The sequence below is a fragment of the Alosa pseudoharengus genome, unplaced genomic scaffold (genome assembly GCF_046254945.1).
Source record: "Alosa pseudoharengus isolate Yale_2024_CS ecotype anadromous, Long Island Sound unplaced genomic scaffold, YU_APseudo_1.1 YU_APseudo_1.1_scf_19, whole genome shotgun sequence".
NCBI lineage: Eukaryota > Metazoa > Chordata > Actinopteri > Clupeiformes > Clupeidae > Alosa > Alosa pseudoharengus.
In genome coordinates this window covers 34,377,025-34,393,608 of record NW_027468657.1, presented here as the reverse complement: position 1 = coordinate 34,393,608, position 16,584 = coordinate 34,377,025, and the positions used below count along the sequence as shown (strand labels likewise).

Sequence of the window (16,584 nt, the reverse complement as noted above, 5' to 3'; positions counted from 1 at the left end):
CTCTCATACCTGCAGCCTCCAGCAGGGCCTCCAACCGAGCCTGCGTCTCTGGGTCCACCGTCCGCAGGTCTACACCATCTGTAGCGCTGGAGAGGAGCAGTTCAGATGCCGTCTTCATGATGGGGTTGTCCAGGTCCTCCTGGTCCAGGATGAAAGACTCCACCTAAGGGACGATAAAAGAGTGTGTTAAAATTCTAGAGCCAAATCAAAACAGCTGTGGGCATCATCTCATCTTAAGACATACCGACCATAAAATTAAACACTTACGGTTTTGCTCTTAAAGTGTGATTCATTAAAACAAGCAAATTATCTATTGTATTTGTAATACCTGTTTTCATCAAACCAAATGTGCAAATTGGCGGTTATTAAACTGTGAGGTTTGGATATTTAGCAATTTTGAGGGGTTTTTTCCTTTCCAGTCTAAATATGGGTTACCAAGCCTGGCGTGGCCTGAACCTAGCCTGGAAGCCAGTCGCAATTTACCCCGCCCACAAAATGTGAGGGTGTCAAATAACTTTATTGCCATTTCCAGTTAGTCTTTTGTAGATATTGCGTTCTCAATAATTTATATCTTATCTTAATAAAACGGAATCTAAACATCTTGCTTCTCCAGCGGCAGCAATTTTTTTGTAAACAAAAACAAGTGTGCTCATGTGACGCAGATGTCCGCTTCACTGTTGCTCATTGGTCCATCATCGTATGAAGCCCACCTAAACGAGCTCCCTTGTAGTAAAGGGAACTCAAAAGGGTATTGCCATCACCCTCCTTAATTATGTTATTTAACTATGAGCTGCCGGGCATATTGTTGTGAAAACTAAAGTGAATCTGACATTAATTCATACCGAATGTAATTCATCACCAAGTAGAATGGAGGCAAGTTATGGGAGTAGACACTTAAATGTATTTGGTGACCCTACATGTTGATTTAAAGAGAAACTACGCAGTTTTGGCAATTTCTTCGCCGTTTTGTCGCTTTTTGCTCGCAGGTTTCTCTGCAGAGCTCCCCCTACAGCTTCAGAGTATATATTTTACGACACTCCTCAATCGTCGGTCTGCCGTTTCCTCTTTCCCTGTTCCTCCGACAACGGTTTACTCGCGTTCTGCTTCTTTTCGCTGGCTCTGCCATGACGAATGTCTGAGAAACTCCATCGCTACCTTGTTCAAGCCGGTGCCTGGTGAGCATGTGTGTAGTGCAATAAAGCAATTTGTTACATTGCGAGGCTGCAAGACTTTCTTTCTCAACTCCGAAGCTGTTGAGTTAAGGTAAATGAAGCTAAAAAAAAAAACTGCATAGTTCCCCTTTAACATGCTGATCAATCACCTACTAACTGAGTATGTAAAAAAAAGTTTTTAAATATTTTGATTTACAACTATACACCAGGTAATGAGGGCTTAATGTAATGAACCTAAATAGGCCAAATCTACATGTGTCAAGAAGTCAAGAAATGTTCCTCAACATCTAGTTTGTTTTAAGCTAGTTCAAAGCAAAGCAAAATGTCAAACCTAAAAACAGGCAGAGGATCAAATATCCAGGTTTCCCACTCTAAGTGAAATGTAAAATTTCATGACAAAAAAAACAAAAGTAAATTTCCAGTACCTACTATATAATTTTGGGTACAATATACCGACCAAAAATTTCAGAACAGTTGGGTAACATTCAAGAAGCTTTTACTTTTTTAGAGCGGGAGATGAATAAACAAAGTTGTCTGGAATAGACCTTCCAAAATTCCATGATATTCCAGAAATTCCATGACTTGTGGGAACCCTGAATATCTGTGTTGGTTTTATTATGCCATTGATTCCCCAGAGTACCCAGAAATTTAGTGTAATGTGTAATCAAAACTTCAGAGTTAGCAAACTGCAGTAGATAGCCATCATATGCTGTCCCACATATATACTCTGCTAGGTTTTAATTTAAAGAACCTTTGTATAGCTTTTCTGACATTCTCTTCTTTTGAGACAAAGGTAGTCAATGTCTACAGGGATAAGACTCTGGTCTCAGGTCTGTGTATGGTAATCAGACTCTGAAAATGGTAATGGCAAAAAACATAACCTGGTTACAAAGCATTCAATGTATTGAGGTAAGGACATACCCAACCAATTTGAACAATAATCTGCCTGTCATTCATTGGTGCAAGCCAGGGCAGTGCACATGCAGGAAGAGGGACAACATACTGGGGTACATTTATCTGCTTGCCAAATTCTGAAACACCTTACGTGTGGGAAAAGCACCTTTACACCTTTAAAGGGTCCTACAGGCAACCTTTCTTAATGCACAAAATCCACATCTTCAATGTGCTCTGGTTACTAGAGCTGCACGATTTGGGGAAAATATTGAATTGCGATTTTTCTGACAGATATTGTGATTTGCAATAAGATTTCTGAATGAATGAATTGATTCAGTTCAATATTTCAAATGTCTCTTTAATTTGTGCTACCCCTGATTGGTGAGCACGCCCGGTGCACAAGAAGCACAGCCCCCTGACTGACTGTGAAGCTCACCAATCAGAATTACTGTGCCCCTCACACACTACACTCACCCACCAACCAACCATAAGTGCCATATTCAAGGAGGATGAAACGAACGAACGAAGTCAGAAATGTAAAAAAAAATATTATGCACGATTATTTGTAGCTTGGCAATTAGGTAATTGCATTGATTCATATTGGGATTACACATAAAAATAACACCAGGTAGGGATGCCTGTCAGATCAGGATGTTTCTAGTTTGCTATCTGAATGATACATGTATTAATACATCATCAGTGGAAGACTTGCTCTTTATGGGTGTGCATACAGTATAAGTATAGTATAAGTATATATACTCTTTTGATCCTGTGAGGGAAATTTGGTCTCTGCATTTACCCCAATCCGTGAATTAGTGAAACACACTCGGCACACAGTGAGGTGAAGCACACACTAATCCCGGTGCAGTGAGCTGCCTGCAACAACAGCGGTGCTCGGGGAGCAGTGAGGGGTTAGGTGCCTTGCTCAAGGGCACTTCAGCCGTGCCTACTGGTCGGGGAACCGGCAACCCTCCGGTTACAAGTCCGAAGCACTAACCAGTAGGCCACGGCTGCCCCCATATACTTCAATCCTAAAAAAAGATGAATTTCTCCTCTTTGCATTGGTTGTGTCTGCCATGTGTCCAGAAGAGACATGAAGACTGGGGCGTGGTGAGCTCTGTGGGGAGGTAGTGACCAGAAGTGACCCTTGCAGCATGGAACAGGGAAAAACACCACAAAGCACATTGAATACACATGCCTCTCACTTGGTCTTCTGACCATTTGACAGCTGTGTCAAATAACCAAGGTCGAGACCATGTCAAACAAGACACACACACACAACACAATCAAACCTCTTTAGAAACTGGGCTACAAATTAATTAGCCAAACTTAAACTTTATTTATAGAACATTACTCACTTCTTAATACAAAAACATCTTACTCTGGTGAAACTATTTTCATGTAATGTAGCTTACGGTCCTCATGACGATGTAGAAAACTACTTGAATATGTGACATTGTGTCCTACTGTATTAGCTAGTCTCTGAGACTGCAGAACATTGGGGCTTTTTCTTTTTGTGTAACAATCTTGCTGATGTAACACGGTCATGCCAATATCAATTACCTGCTTGTTTTACATGAATAGGTTTTTTCTCCAACGGTCTATTTATCCGTGCTGGAACGAGTGAGGGCAACTGCTAATGGAGGGCAGAAATGTGGAGGGACATGAATGTAAAGAATGCAGTGCACAATGACCTGTGGGAACTGTAGTCCAGCAACATCCCTGCAGAGCAACAATGAGCAGGATCCTCTCCCAGTTAATGAACTACAGTTCCCAGAATCAAATCCGCCTTGAGAGCAGGAAAGGCCTGGAAAAGCATTCACCTAATCCTGGACCTCAAATTTTAGCTTTGGCCTAGAGCAGTGAGCTCTTGGCAGGGATAATACTTAACAAAAGCCTCTGCAATGGCTGTTCCTGAAGGCCTCTCACACAAGCTATACATGTCTTAAGGAAAATAAAGATATTCTTAAAGAAATAAAAATGTAATAGAGGAAGACTAGTCTCTGAAACCCTGACATTTCAGGGGTACTGTCAAAGCTGGCAGCTGTCACTTGTGGCAGAGAGCAACTGAGAGAAACAGGACAACTGCAATAACCACCACAAGCAAATGTGACCGTATCTGAAACATCTACTTATTCAATACATAGGCCATATAGTGGTTATTCAGTTCATACTGTATACTGCACTACGCAGTGGATGTTCCACAGGAAGTGTGTCTAATTTCTAGTAACATTTATCTAAAACCACTTATAAATGAGCTAAAACTAAGATGTCCATGTGCCAAATCTTTTCACATTGTTCACCCTGAAGAGCTCTTTCCAGACTGATTCTGAAATTATAGGCATAACAAGACAAGCATAACAAAGAAATGTGCATCTAAATGTTTCTTTAGCTTTTAACTAGTGGCATGACTAAGAGTAACTGTGCAGTGATTAAGCTTGAAAATCTATTTTTTACCTGTTAAATCTAATAGATAGATAAGATACTTTATTGATCCCCAGGGGAAATCAAATGCAGGGAAGAAAAAGGGGAAATGTTTGCAATTATCATCAAGCCTTGACTCAATAACCTCATCTGGCCTATCAGACTTGAAGCCAGTGATTTGGCAGTAACTTGCTCACATTTCTAAATAATAGACCAAAGGGTGTACTTTAAAATCTCTGACATCATATTATTCCATATTATTAATTTAGAACAATGATCTCATAGCTGCAAATGTAACTTCCTTACTTAACTGGAGAACCATGTGAACAGCAAAACCTAGGAAGAGAACATGTTGGAAGAAAAGGATCCAGCTCTTCTTCTGCATCCCATCACAGATGTGTAAGGTATGGCCTCTGCTTACAGGGGAACTAACGCCAAGCTCGTTCTCCAAGAGCCTGCAGACCTTTGACAACCTATTGGTCATGAATATGTTGCTAACAAAATCTATTATTCCTCAACTACTGATGCTCTGAATAATGCTTCACTCATCACTGGCGTATGGAAAATACATGTTTGATCTGAACGTACCATGAATCACTGGTGACAGTCTAGTTTCCAATCTAACATGACAATATATGTTTAAAGTGAGGGAGACAATACAATCATTAAGGATGTTAATCTCACTGATTCAAAACCAAGACCCTGCTGTCGATGGTTCTAGGAATGACTGGTTAATTATGTAGCAGGTCTTATGAGCTTTATTTGTAACCGCCCTCTATATTGTGACTCACACGGAGGTGAGAGGGGGCGAGGGGAACCATGCCAGTCCCACCGACTACAAGTGAAGGCGCTTTTAAAGGACGTGACTTACAGATGACGTATTACACCTTGTGTACCGTTTCGGGGACCCTACGCGCTGCCATTTTTCCCTTGAGGTGAAAAATTCCGGAAGGCAACTTTGACCCCTAATGTTAGGTTTTAAATGACAGACACAATCATTTTGAGTTCTTCTAGCTCGTGTAGGTGATAAACCAGCACACGCTGCAAATAAACCATTCCACAGTTATCCAAATACAGTGTTATTGATGTCGAGGGCCTCCTGACAGCAACTGCTTTATTCTCCATACTTCAAGACATAATGAAACGTTAGTATGATGAATGACCAGCTTGCATTATTTAGGCACGCAGCTAATAAACACAGCTAATGTTAAAAGTGTCGAGAAAGAGACAAGTGTCATCTTCAACAACACCTAATTAAACAAACTGTCAAATCCCTTGTAATGGTTGGACTTAAATAATAAGAACCTACGTCGTTTCCAAAACAGTATATGCTGCCGCATGAAAATCGCTGCAAAGTTGAAAACGAGTACGAGACTTGGGCATTGGCGCTGCCATTGCTAGCCACCCAGTCTTAGGCCTGGATCTCAGCCTACGCCGCATAAATAAAACATAACATCGATCAGTTGTGAAAAAAATGCCATCGTCTGGCGAGATTGATGTCAATTAATGGAAATGATTGATGATGTGTGTGTGTTGTTACACTATAAGGGATTTAGCTGGTTACTTCATACGTATTTTTATCGGCCAGTGAATGCTGGCTAGTTAGCTAACTAGCTAGCTGTCTAGCTACTAATGCCGCTGTGGGCTCGCTCGCTAGCATTCTAGCTAAAGATGGCTCTTAACTTACCTCAGAAACCTCGTCCTCGTCGCTGCCGGATCCAGGTCCAGATGAGAGTACTGCAGCCGCTGCTAATTTAAAATCCAGTCTGTCTGCACTAGGCCCACCAGGCTCGTTAAACAAGCGCACTTTCTTTCCTCCAACACCAATACCTATTCCCCCAAGTCCGACTCCTGGTGTTGCTCCTACCCCCATCCCTACCGCTGGGGACCGTGGAGTCACCGAGTCAATCTCGTCCTCAAAGCCGTCCGTCAGCATAGCCGTCCCGGCTAATGCATCCTGCATACTTATCAGAACAATACGTAGATAGGTACAAATATTAATCAGGTAATCTATCGTTTGATATATAGTTTGAATTAATGTATATTCACTTCAGGAAATCGAAAAACTCTCCTGAAGCGAGAGTAGAGGCATATCTTTCTCCCCCAGCCATTAACTTTCTAACAACCTACCCTGTCTTCGACAAGCCCCACCTTTGAAGAATTTTAGCCAATACAATTGGCTGAACTACTGTGACCCTACACGTTGGTTGGTTTATATCATTGACAATCATGTAAAACCTTGAAGAGAAAGTTAGGTTTACCAGTATCACGAGGCTTTGCGACTTAACGTCATGCTATCCAACAGCTAATGATGGCTAGCACGAATTGCGAAATACTCCCCATGCGGTTGCACCCATGTACAGTTAAATAAACTGTGGTGGCCTCCTACGACTGTGCTTTTCGATAATAGAAAACAGCATACAGACATTAAAGGCAATCAGCGACGAAATATATTATGTTACCCTGAAATCACTACTAATGCTAGCTAACATTTAGCAGGTCAAGAACATGTAAGTAAGCTATCATTCTAAAAAGCTGGTTAACGTCGTAGTGTAATGTTATGATATGATTCTATGACGTACAGAATATTGCTGTTTGTGCAGTGAAAAGGCAATCTATAAATCACATATAATCAAGATCACCTCAATTAATAGAGAATTTTGATTTAGGCAATACACCAAGACACCAAAGTAAATAACTTTGTGCGCAGTTAATGTCAGGTAACGTTAGCTATGACAAACAACAACATCTGTGCTGGGCGGTGTCAGCATAGCACTGTAAAATATGTATGTGAGTGACACATGAATTTAATAACAATGCCTCTATTGCTTAAATATTTACATATCCAGTGTAGAGAATGTTTATTCTGAGGATGTGCCATAACACTCAATGAACATATTACATTATGATTACTTAGGAGACATGGGATATACAGCCTATATTCACATGGTCATTTATATTATGTATATCCAAACGACAGGATTTTGCCTGGAAAACAATAATAGGCAAACGCCTTGCGGGAAAGTGCTGATCTCGGAACAGTCTAGCAAATTAACCTAGCAGCGTGAGAAACTGCAAAACTTGACTGCAGCTGCGGGGCGGAGCTCCTCACTTCTCGCGAGCTGCCACACGCAGTGTTATCTGGTTAGGCTACTTGGATAGAGACACGCCGCCGACGCAACAAGAGCAATCTTTCACTGAAAATCAGTAGGTAACGTTAATTATATATAAGAAATACTGTCTTTACCGCAGATAATAATACACTTGATAACTAAAAGTAACTGTCATTAAGTGTTCATTATAGCTACATCCGCAAACACATACCATCACTGGATAAAGTATAGCATAGAATCGTAACGTCAAGGCCTGTCTTTGTTAGCTAGCCTTGTGAACATTGGCTAGTTCTAGCTGCTAGGCACCTTAGCTAGACGTTGCTGTTATCTCGTCGGCGTCATTGAAGTTACCTCTACTAGATAGAAAGTTTATTTCTATGTCATTTTCTTTGTTGGTCGTTTGTCTCGGAGTGATCATTTGTTTTTTGCAATGAACTGAACCGATTCTAGGTCATCTGGACCGTCACGTTAACGTAACGTTGACGTTTAGCATGACGCTTAGTAGGCTAGTAGGGTTTAGCATAACGCTTAGTATAGCCAGAGGCTAGTAGGGTATCCCGTACGCTTTCACTGTTTTCGCAATTCAAGTTAACAAATTAACATTATATTGTGTTTGTTGTCGATTGGTTTAAAGCGTCTGGAGGCCTTAACGTTAACTATTTTCGTGGTCGATCTTCTTTAACGTAAAACTCTAACGTTGCCGCTTTTGTTGCCATTAAGTTTCTAACGTTACCTTATCGGCCCGTGCTATCCCAAGCGTTATAATATATCCTCATTTTATGAGACCACCATGGGAATGCTAAACCAAAAAGTAATTCTGCAAGGACCAGCTCTGAAACATTGATCAATCAGGCATAGATAGTACCACATGTCAAGGTGTTCTGTATCATGTATGTTGATAGTAATTGTATGCATTTCTTTCATGAAGGCTTGGTCAGAACATGGCAGATGGTGAAGGATATGTCGTCCGTGTGCGAGGTCTACCCTGGTCTTGTTCAGTGGATGAAGTTCAGCGTTTTTTCTCAGGTAGAACAACATATCTTGATGTACACATACATACACATACGTATATCACATTATCTATGACCGTAAACCCATTGCAGAGTAACAAATGTTGTTGGGCCATTTACTAGTGGAGATCAGATGGTGAGCTTGAAGCCCATCAAAGATAATTACGTATAGCGCCCATCAGCTTTTTCTGAAAGACAGACCCTTGCATCTCCCTCTGCTTTAGTATGCTCCTCATCCATTCACTCCCACCATTAGGAAGTGTTGACATGGTGACATTTGAATGATGAATGATTCAATTTCCACCCACATTTGGGCCACATGGTGGTCTTGATTATATTTGTTTCCACACAACAGAGTTTAGCCGAGGCTCATGATGAAAACTTTGACACTTGGCTGATGTTATTGCTCTGACTTTTCAGTTCAGGTATTTCTTGATTGACCATTACAATGACTTTTCACCACTCTCTCCCTAAAAAGAATGCAAAATTGCAAACAATGGCAGCAGCATCCACTTTACATATACAAGAGAAGGACGACCCAGTGGAGAGGCCTTTGTGGAGTTTGATTCAGAGGAAGATTTGAAAATAGCCGTGAAGAAAGACAGAGAAACAATGGGCCACAGATATGTGGAAGGTTTGTATGAACAATGTTGAGCATTGGTTCTTTTTCATGAACAGTGTTAACTTTCACAAGAGCCAAACAGTGTTGCAAGAACAGCAATGACAACAGAGTTTAATACAGATTACAGATTTGGCATATATATATATACCGATTAATACAGATTTAGCATCATATATATATATATATATATATATATATATATATATATATATCACACTTCATGCATATCTGATACCGATGTAATTATGTGTGTGTTTCTCCAGTGTTCAAATCAAATAATGTAGAAATGGACTGGGTCCTGAAGCACACAGGTCCTAACTGTCCAGAGACTGCTGGGGATGGCCTGGTGAGACTGAGGGGTCTTCCCTTTGGATGCAGCAAAGAAGAAATTGTTCAGTTTTTTGCAGGTACTAATTCACTTGCTCCCTTTCAACTCCCTGTTCATCCATAAAACTGTCTGTAGGAAAGGTGCTTGAGGTCTTCCGTTTGTGTGTGTGTGTGTGTGTGTGTGTGTGTGTGTGTGTGTGTGAGAGATAGATTGAAAGTAAGAAAGGTCCTCCATAGTAGTTTGTAGCAGTATTGGATCATTTCATTTCTTTTTGCATTTATGGACACTTTATTTATTTATTTATTTATTTATTTATTTATTTTTTAAATCCCCAGAATCACATTGGGAAAATATTCAATATCTTAATTTTTTAAGCCTTTAGATTTGTTTTTCCACAGCACATTATACTCATTTGCTCATTTACGCAGAAGCACTATTGTCTTGTAATATGCTTTTAAGATATTGGATAATGGTAACAAATGATTCAGTACCCTTTAAAAAAGAAAGCAAACCTTCCTCAATCCACTGCACCATCTTCACAAAAAAAGATGAATTTCTAAAAAGCGTCACCTCATTAGTGTTGAAATAATTTTAAGACCAGTAACGTCCTCTTGGACAGGGTCTTCTCTTCAGTGTAATTGGCAATAAGCAGTCCTATTTCTCATCATAAATGATATATGGTCCATTTATATGGGTCCGTGTATGATTTGTTCATTCGCTTTTCCATTTAAAACCAACCATCAAAAAAATGTAAATGTGTATTTTTTCTATATCTGTTTCTAAAACCAATGAAAAACACAGATAAGGAGTCGTTTTTTCGTTTTCTGATTTTGTACTGAAAACAAAAATGGATAACAAGACAAGCTCTCACGTACCTTCATTCGTTTTCTTTACTTGCCAGAACACAATTGGCGTGACCCAGAAGTCACCTTTGTCCTCAAATAGAAAGCATAGCCTATAACGTTAATTAACTCAATTATCTTTATTTTCAGGAGTCAGTTAGTTTACTGATCCAATGTTGTTTAAAACCTATGTCCACACGTACTGGGGTTTGAAAACAGAGATCGTTCCTTCGTATTGTAAAATAATTCCATCCACACGGATACACAAAAACAGCTGTTGAAGGCTAAACACGTCAATCAAAACTCGAAAAACAAAAAATATTGTGTTCTGGCAAGTAAACAAAATGAATGAAGGAACGTGGTACACGTGGGTCCATGTATGATTTGTTCATTTGGTATTCAACTGAGAATCCAAAATGAAAAAATGACTGGTTATTTCATTATTTGTTTATAAATGTGATACAAACAAACATAACGCTTTGTTTGTCAGACTTTTGATTTTATGGTCAGATCAAAAGTAGAACATTTAAAAAACTGCCTTAGGGCCGTTGTGTGACCTGAAAGTCAATCCGAAGTCACTTTCTTGGTCTTTTAGACCTGTCAGTGCTCAGTGTTGCCAATTTAGTGACTTTATTGCTAGATTTGGCGGCCATCCCTAGCGATAGAAAATATTTTCTGGCAACTAGCAAGAAATTGGGCGACTTGCGCAACGATGGCAAACTCGATTTTGTTGTTGAATCGTCAGAAAATCATCTCCCTTCTCATGCCTGTTTCGTTTATGAACATCACGTTGGCCCAAAGCATTGCCCCATGATTATAGAAGTAATGTCTGGCCTATGTAGTATCATCCCACATTATTGCACGGAAGTAGATCTATCAGATCAGATCTGTTATCAACAATGTCATTGGAAGGCAGCCAGCTGCAGTAGCCTAACTTCTGGTGAGATTACACCAGAGGTAGGCCTAGCTATGGCATGGCAGGGAAACTAGGGACACGCTTGCCAGCATTATTCAACAAACACATTGAAAGGAAAGTGGGCTACAACTTCATTCACAAACAGAGCAAATAATTCAAATCGAGCATACAAGTTAGAAAAACCTATTCATTTAGACTGTCGGCTAAGTAAAAAAGAGAGATTCTTCTGACATTTAAATATAGCCATTGTCTTTAGGTTAAATTGTGTGTATGGTAAAGTTATAATCGAACTTGTAGTCTGATTTAACACTGCAAAACAGAAGCAGCAGCTGGCAATGGAAGTCAGTAAATAATTTCCGGGTCACAGCTATCAGAAAAAAAGTAAATATCAAAATCGGTTACATTTTCTACTTTTGATCTGACCATGAATTCAAAAGTCTGAAAAACAAAGCATTATTTGTTTGTTTATCACATTCATAAACAAATAATGAAATAAGTAATTTTTTGATTTTGGATTCTCGGTTGAATAGCAAATAAACAAATCATACATGGACTGTCTTGTTATCCGATTGGTTCATTTTCGTTTAAGTACAAAATCGGAAAATGAAAACACGACTCGTTATCCATGTTTTTCATTTCGGTTTTAGAAACGGATATATAAAAAATAAGTACATTTTGGTTTTAAATGGAAAAACGAATGAACGAATCATACAGGGACCTATATGCACTTGTACGATTTGCACTCTCATCTGGTATGTATGTGATTTGCATAAAACATTTAATTTCTTTTTGTTGAAACGGAAAACAAACATCCATAGAAACACTAACTTTTTTTTTTTGTTTTGTGAATGGGCATGTGATTTAATGTCCCCAACTGGGGTTATTTGTCCTTGGGTTGAAGGGTTGGAAATCGTGCCAAATGGGATAACATTGCCGGTGGACTTCCAGGGGAGGAGTACGGGGGAGGCCTTCGTGCAGTTTGCTTCACAGGATATAGCTGAAAAGGCTCTAAAGAAACACAAGGAAAGAATAGGGCACAGGTGGGGATGGTTGGTTGGTTGGTTGGCTGGATAAGTTGCTTTTCTTATGGTGTACACCTAACAATGATCTACAATACCAAGAGCACACATTCAGACCTCCACATGCATGATGAGAAACCTACACACAAACACGCACACACTTCATTTTGGGAGGATGAGGACTACTTTTCAAAAAGTTGCAGGCCCTTATTTGCTAAAGTGCTGAGCAGTAATGATTTTTTAAAAATCTAAATATGGTCAACTGGACATTTAGAGGTTTAGAGACATTGAAGGTCCTTTAAAGATTAAAGTAGGGGGGGGGGGGGGGTGTTTGCTTTTCTTGCCATTTGTTTCAAACCAATTGTAGGCTATACAGTTGGTTTGCATGCTGGAAAACACTAGCATGTTTAAAATAGCTTCGGTGTTGCTAATTACTAAGCACTATAACATGTTGAGGTCAGTGTTTTGTTAATAACATACCATTGCATTGGATTGAAGTAAAATGCTATACTTTGAGGTATAAGCTATAAGGCTATTTCTACCACCCCTTCATAGACAGCTGGCCAATTGCTTTTATGTACTATTCGTCCACAAAGTCTTGTCTAGGAATGTGAATGATAAAAACAAAAACAAAACAAAAGAGGGCCTTCCAAAACCAAACTGACAATTGAATGAACACTCGCTCAGCACTAAAATACAAACAAATAGGGAACAGCCAACTTGTTGCAGATAAGGAGGAGTTGGAGCATACACGTCACAGGTAATCCTCTGGTAGCCATGTTGGACCAGTTTTTTCCCCTTTTCTGCACAATCTCATTGTTTTATGCTCAACATATGAGGATGTCAGAGACGCCATGCACGACCATGATGTTTTGCAAAACTAGGTTATTTTCCGGTGACCATAAGAAAAGTCCTGTAATTCATTTTAGTTTTCTTTTTGTTAAGGTTTCCTTCATTTTTCATTTATTTATTCGACTTCTAATTCTAACTAAAGTAGCTCATGTGGCTGTTCATTATTCAAGTTGCTCAACTGGTCTCGGTAGTATCACCAAGTGTACCCTTTCTTTTGGCGACTACATGTGAATGCATTTTCCTTCTGTGTGAATGGTGTTTGTAAGAGAACCCTGGGTTTCTATCGCTATCTTAATATGCCCTCAGGTACATTGAGATCTTCAAGAGCAGCCGTGCAGAGGTGCGGACGCACTATGAGCCTCAGCGAAAGCCCATGGGCATGCAGCGCCCTGGGCCCTACGACCGGCCAGGCGTCGGCCGGGGCTACAACAGTCTCGGCCGCGGAGGCTCCTTTGACCGCATGCGCCGTGGAGGATACGGAGGTGGTGAGTGTGGAGGTTTTACCTTTGAGTCCCAACAACATGTGTAGTCTGCATTTGTATTGTGTGTAGTTGGCAGGAAGTAGACTGTTGTGAAGTTGATGACTAACTACTGCTTCCATCAATCGGGGAAACCGTTTTCTTGCAGGTGTATCAGATGGCCGTTACAGTGATGGTGGCTCATCGTTTCAGAGCACGACAGGCCACTGCGTTCACATGAGGGGACTCCCCTACAGAGCCACCGAGACAGACATCTATAATGTAAGTTTAGTCGTGTAACACCATCTACTACGCTGGGTGACTTTTCTGACTTCATGAAAAAACCTACTATACTGTAACTAGGGATGTTACGGTATGAAAATTTAACCTCACGGTTATAGTGACCAAAATTATCACGGTATTTCTAAAAGTGTGTTCAATATGTTCAGAAAGCACTGATAGACCTACACAAGCTGAAATAGTTTCAAAAAGTGTCCCGTTCACTTTTTTCTTCATGTTTAATTGGCTATGTGCTTATAGCTTACCCTACCATAACTTGGAGTTTGCTATTTCTGTTATTTGGATGCCATGAGTGAGACCAAAGTAAGCGTTCAAAATAAAACTTTAGGCTACTGTATTCTCCTGATAACGTGAGTGGAATGGATTTAATGTGGACGCGAACATAAAAAGACGCAGAGTGGCTACAGTACATGATACAGTGCACATTTTGCGGTGAAAAAAGTTCCGCCTTTTAAAATCAGGTGTAGCCTAATCCGAATTGTAGTTAAAATCATCAATTAGACAACAGAATCAGTAGGGTACCAGTTTTGTTCCATTGTACCAGGCCTACTGTATGTCAAAAGCAGGCTCAGATGAAGCTGGGAAGGATTAAAAACACTGTTTCCACACCGCAGTAATCAACAATGATAATCATGATCTTTGAAATGAAAACGGTAATTATTATCGTCAACATTTTTATCGCGGTTTACCATTATAGCGGTAATCGTTACATCCCTTACTGTAACTGGTCCTAAAGCTGAGAAACAAGTGATTCATACAGTATGTTCACCTCAGGGCAAGTGAATGTTCCAAAGCAACTCCAACTGACCAACTTGTTCTTTGCAGTTCTTCTCGCCACTGAATCCTGTCCGGGTCCACATAGAGATCGGACCAGACGGCCGGGTCACTGGCGAAGCAGACGTAGAATTTGCCACGCATGAGGATGCAGTAGCCGCCATGTCCAAGGACAAAGCCAACATGCGTGAGTGGAAAGTTTTTTTTGGGACACATGTTAATGTGACCCAATTCAATTAACACATCTAAGTCCTGGAAGTTTTAAAAATGTATGTAACATCAAGAGGCCCAAAGCTGGTAAATTAACTTGAGTGTGTCTCCTCATACGTGTCCAACAGAGCATCGCTATGTAGAACTATTCCTGAACTCAACAGCAGGGGGCAGCAATGGTGGTTATGGCAGCCAGATGATGGGAGCGATGGGTAAGTGTCTCCACCCAAGTCAATGGCAAATCTCTTAGTAGAACAAACTGAGCTGACATCAGCCCCAGTAAGAAGCATTTATGGAGGGCATATCCAGGTAAGGACATATTTCCAACAAAAAGATGCAGATGGAGATGTGTACATTGGGTGACTATGCAAGGATGTTATTCAGCATATTAGTATTCCTGTCCAAAGTTTCTGAAAATGGCAGTCAGGAGCAAGCAGTGTTACCATACAGTACAGACTCTGCCCCATTCCCCCCAAAAAGAAGTAACCACTTGACATTCTCCCCAGCCAACCAGTCATCCTACGGGTCCAGCAGTCAGCAGCTAGGCTCTGGCTACAGTGGAGGCTACAGCAGTCAGAACAGTATGGGAGGCTACAGAGACTACAGTGAGTGTCAGCTCTGCTTTGTGGGGGGATCCACCAGCCAGTTGTTCCGCTTGCCATCCAGTTCTTATAGCCAACCCTGACAAAAACACTACAATATGGATTTGCAGATTTGCTTGTCTTTCTTGCACATCAGAGTGAACGTATATGACAGAATGACACATTCAGCTGTGTGACAACTGTGGAGAGATGATCCCACTGGAGGAGAGGAGGGGAGATGGAGTCTCATCACAGGGCGCCGAGCATGCTGGTCTCTAACTGAAGTTCTCTTCCCTTTGCTAGGTAACCAGGGCGGGATGAACAGCAGTTACTATGGTGGCGGTAGCCGTGGCTCCATGGGCATGAATGGCCTGAACAGTGGGATGAGCATGGGGGCGGGGTGGGGGATGTAGCCGTGTTTTCTCCCCCTCTCACCTGTCAGTGCTGGGTCACACTAGGGAATTTCCCGCAATGGCGGGACTGTCATCTGAAATCCAAGTCTCTTCATTTTTGGTGGCAACGGCGAATTTTGGCCTGAGGTTGACATGTTACATGGTTTGTGTGTGGGAGAGCTCCAACACATTATGGTTGAGAAGAGGAATGCTTTGTCTAAGGACTTGTGTACAGTTTCATGTAAATTTAACCCATCTATTTAATGGTGTCCTTATCCTAGTTGCTCTTGTAGTTACTTAAAACAGTGTTACAATGAGAAACATTTTGCTTTTTCTGGCGTGTACGACCGTAAACCTTTTCTGTTTTTAGTCAACATAGCTAAATTCTGTTAAGGTTTACACTCTGAATCACTTGAGCAGTTTTATAGTACAAGAGGGTTAGTTTTTAAGTATTCGTTTGGAGAACTTTGGAAGGGAAAGTGTAAGTGATAAAAACTTAGTTAAGATTAAAAAAAAAACAGGTTTTAAATGTGTTCTTGTTTCCAGTCTTTCCTGTTCATTTTTTTCTATGTCCTCCATAGTGTTGTCATTCTCCATTATGATGCACTGCACAAATAAAAAATTGCAAAATAATTTTGTCAGTGTCATGGAACTCCTTCATAGGTCAAGTACAACTG

General features: G+C 40.5%; 2 protein-coding genes across 10 annotated transcripts in view; one reads left to right on the top strand and one right to left on the bottom strand.

Moving 5' to 3' along the window:
* The window catches only part of LOC143132789 (ankyrin repeat and KH domain-containing protein 1-like), a 35,789-nt gene extending 29,188 nt beyond the window's left edge, over positions 1-6,601 (bottom strand). For all 6 annotated transcript variants that reach the window (XM_076292567.1, XM_076292568.1, XM_076292570.1 and 3 more), the window contains exons 1-2: positions 6,178-6,601; positions 10-163 (exon numbers count right to left, since the gene is read on the bottom strand). In XM_076292567.1, the coding sequence (XP_076148682.1) occupies positions 10-163; positions 6,178-6,453 (430 nt within the window). In that variant the 5' untranslated portion in view covers positions 6,454-6,601. The remainder of the gene's footprint in view (positions 1-9; positions 164-6,177) is intronic.
* Positions 6,602-6,893: 292 nt separating this feature from the next.
* Positions 6,894-16,540, top strand: LOC143132791 (heterogeneous nuclear ribonucleoprotein H-like). 4 transcript variants are annotated; one of them, XM_076292575.1, is made up of 11 exons: positions 6,894-7,000; positions 8,532-8,629; positions 9,092-9,247; positions 9,499-9,642; positions 12,223-12,361; positions 13,499-13,677; positions 13,820-13,932; positions 14,776-14,911; positions 15,063-15,146; positions 15,441-15,539; positions 15,819-16,540. In XM_076292575.1, coding segments are annotated over exons 1-11 (1,260 nt in total). In that variant the 5' UTR covers positions 6,894-6,998; the 3' UTR covers positions 15,929-16,540. The 4 variants fall into 4 exon arrangements, with proteins under 4 accessions (XP_076148690.1, XP_076148693.1, XP_076148691.1 ...); XM_076292576.1 differs by lacking the exon at positions 6,894-7,000 and adding an exon at positions 7,581-7,697; XM_076292577.1 differs by lacking the exon at positions 6,894-7,000 and adding an exon at positions 7,615-7,701.
* Positions 16,541-16,584: the final 44 nt, after the last annotated feature.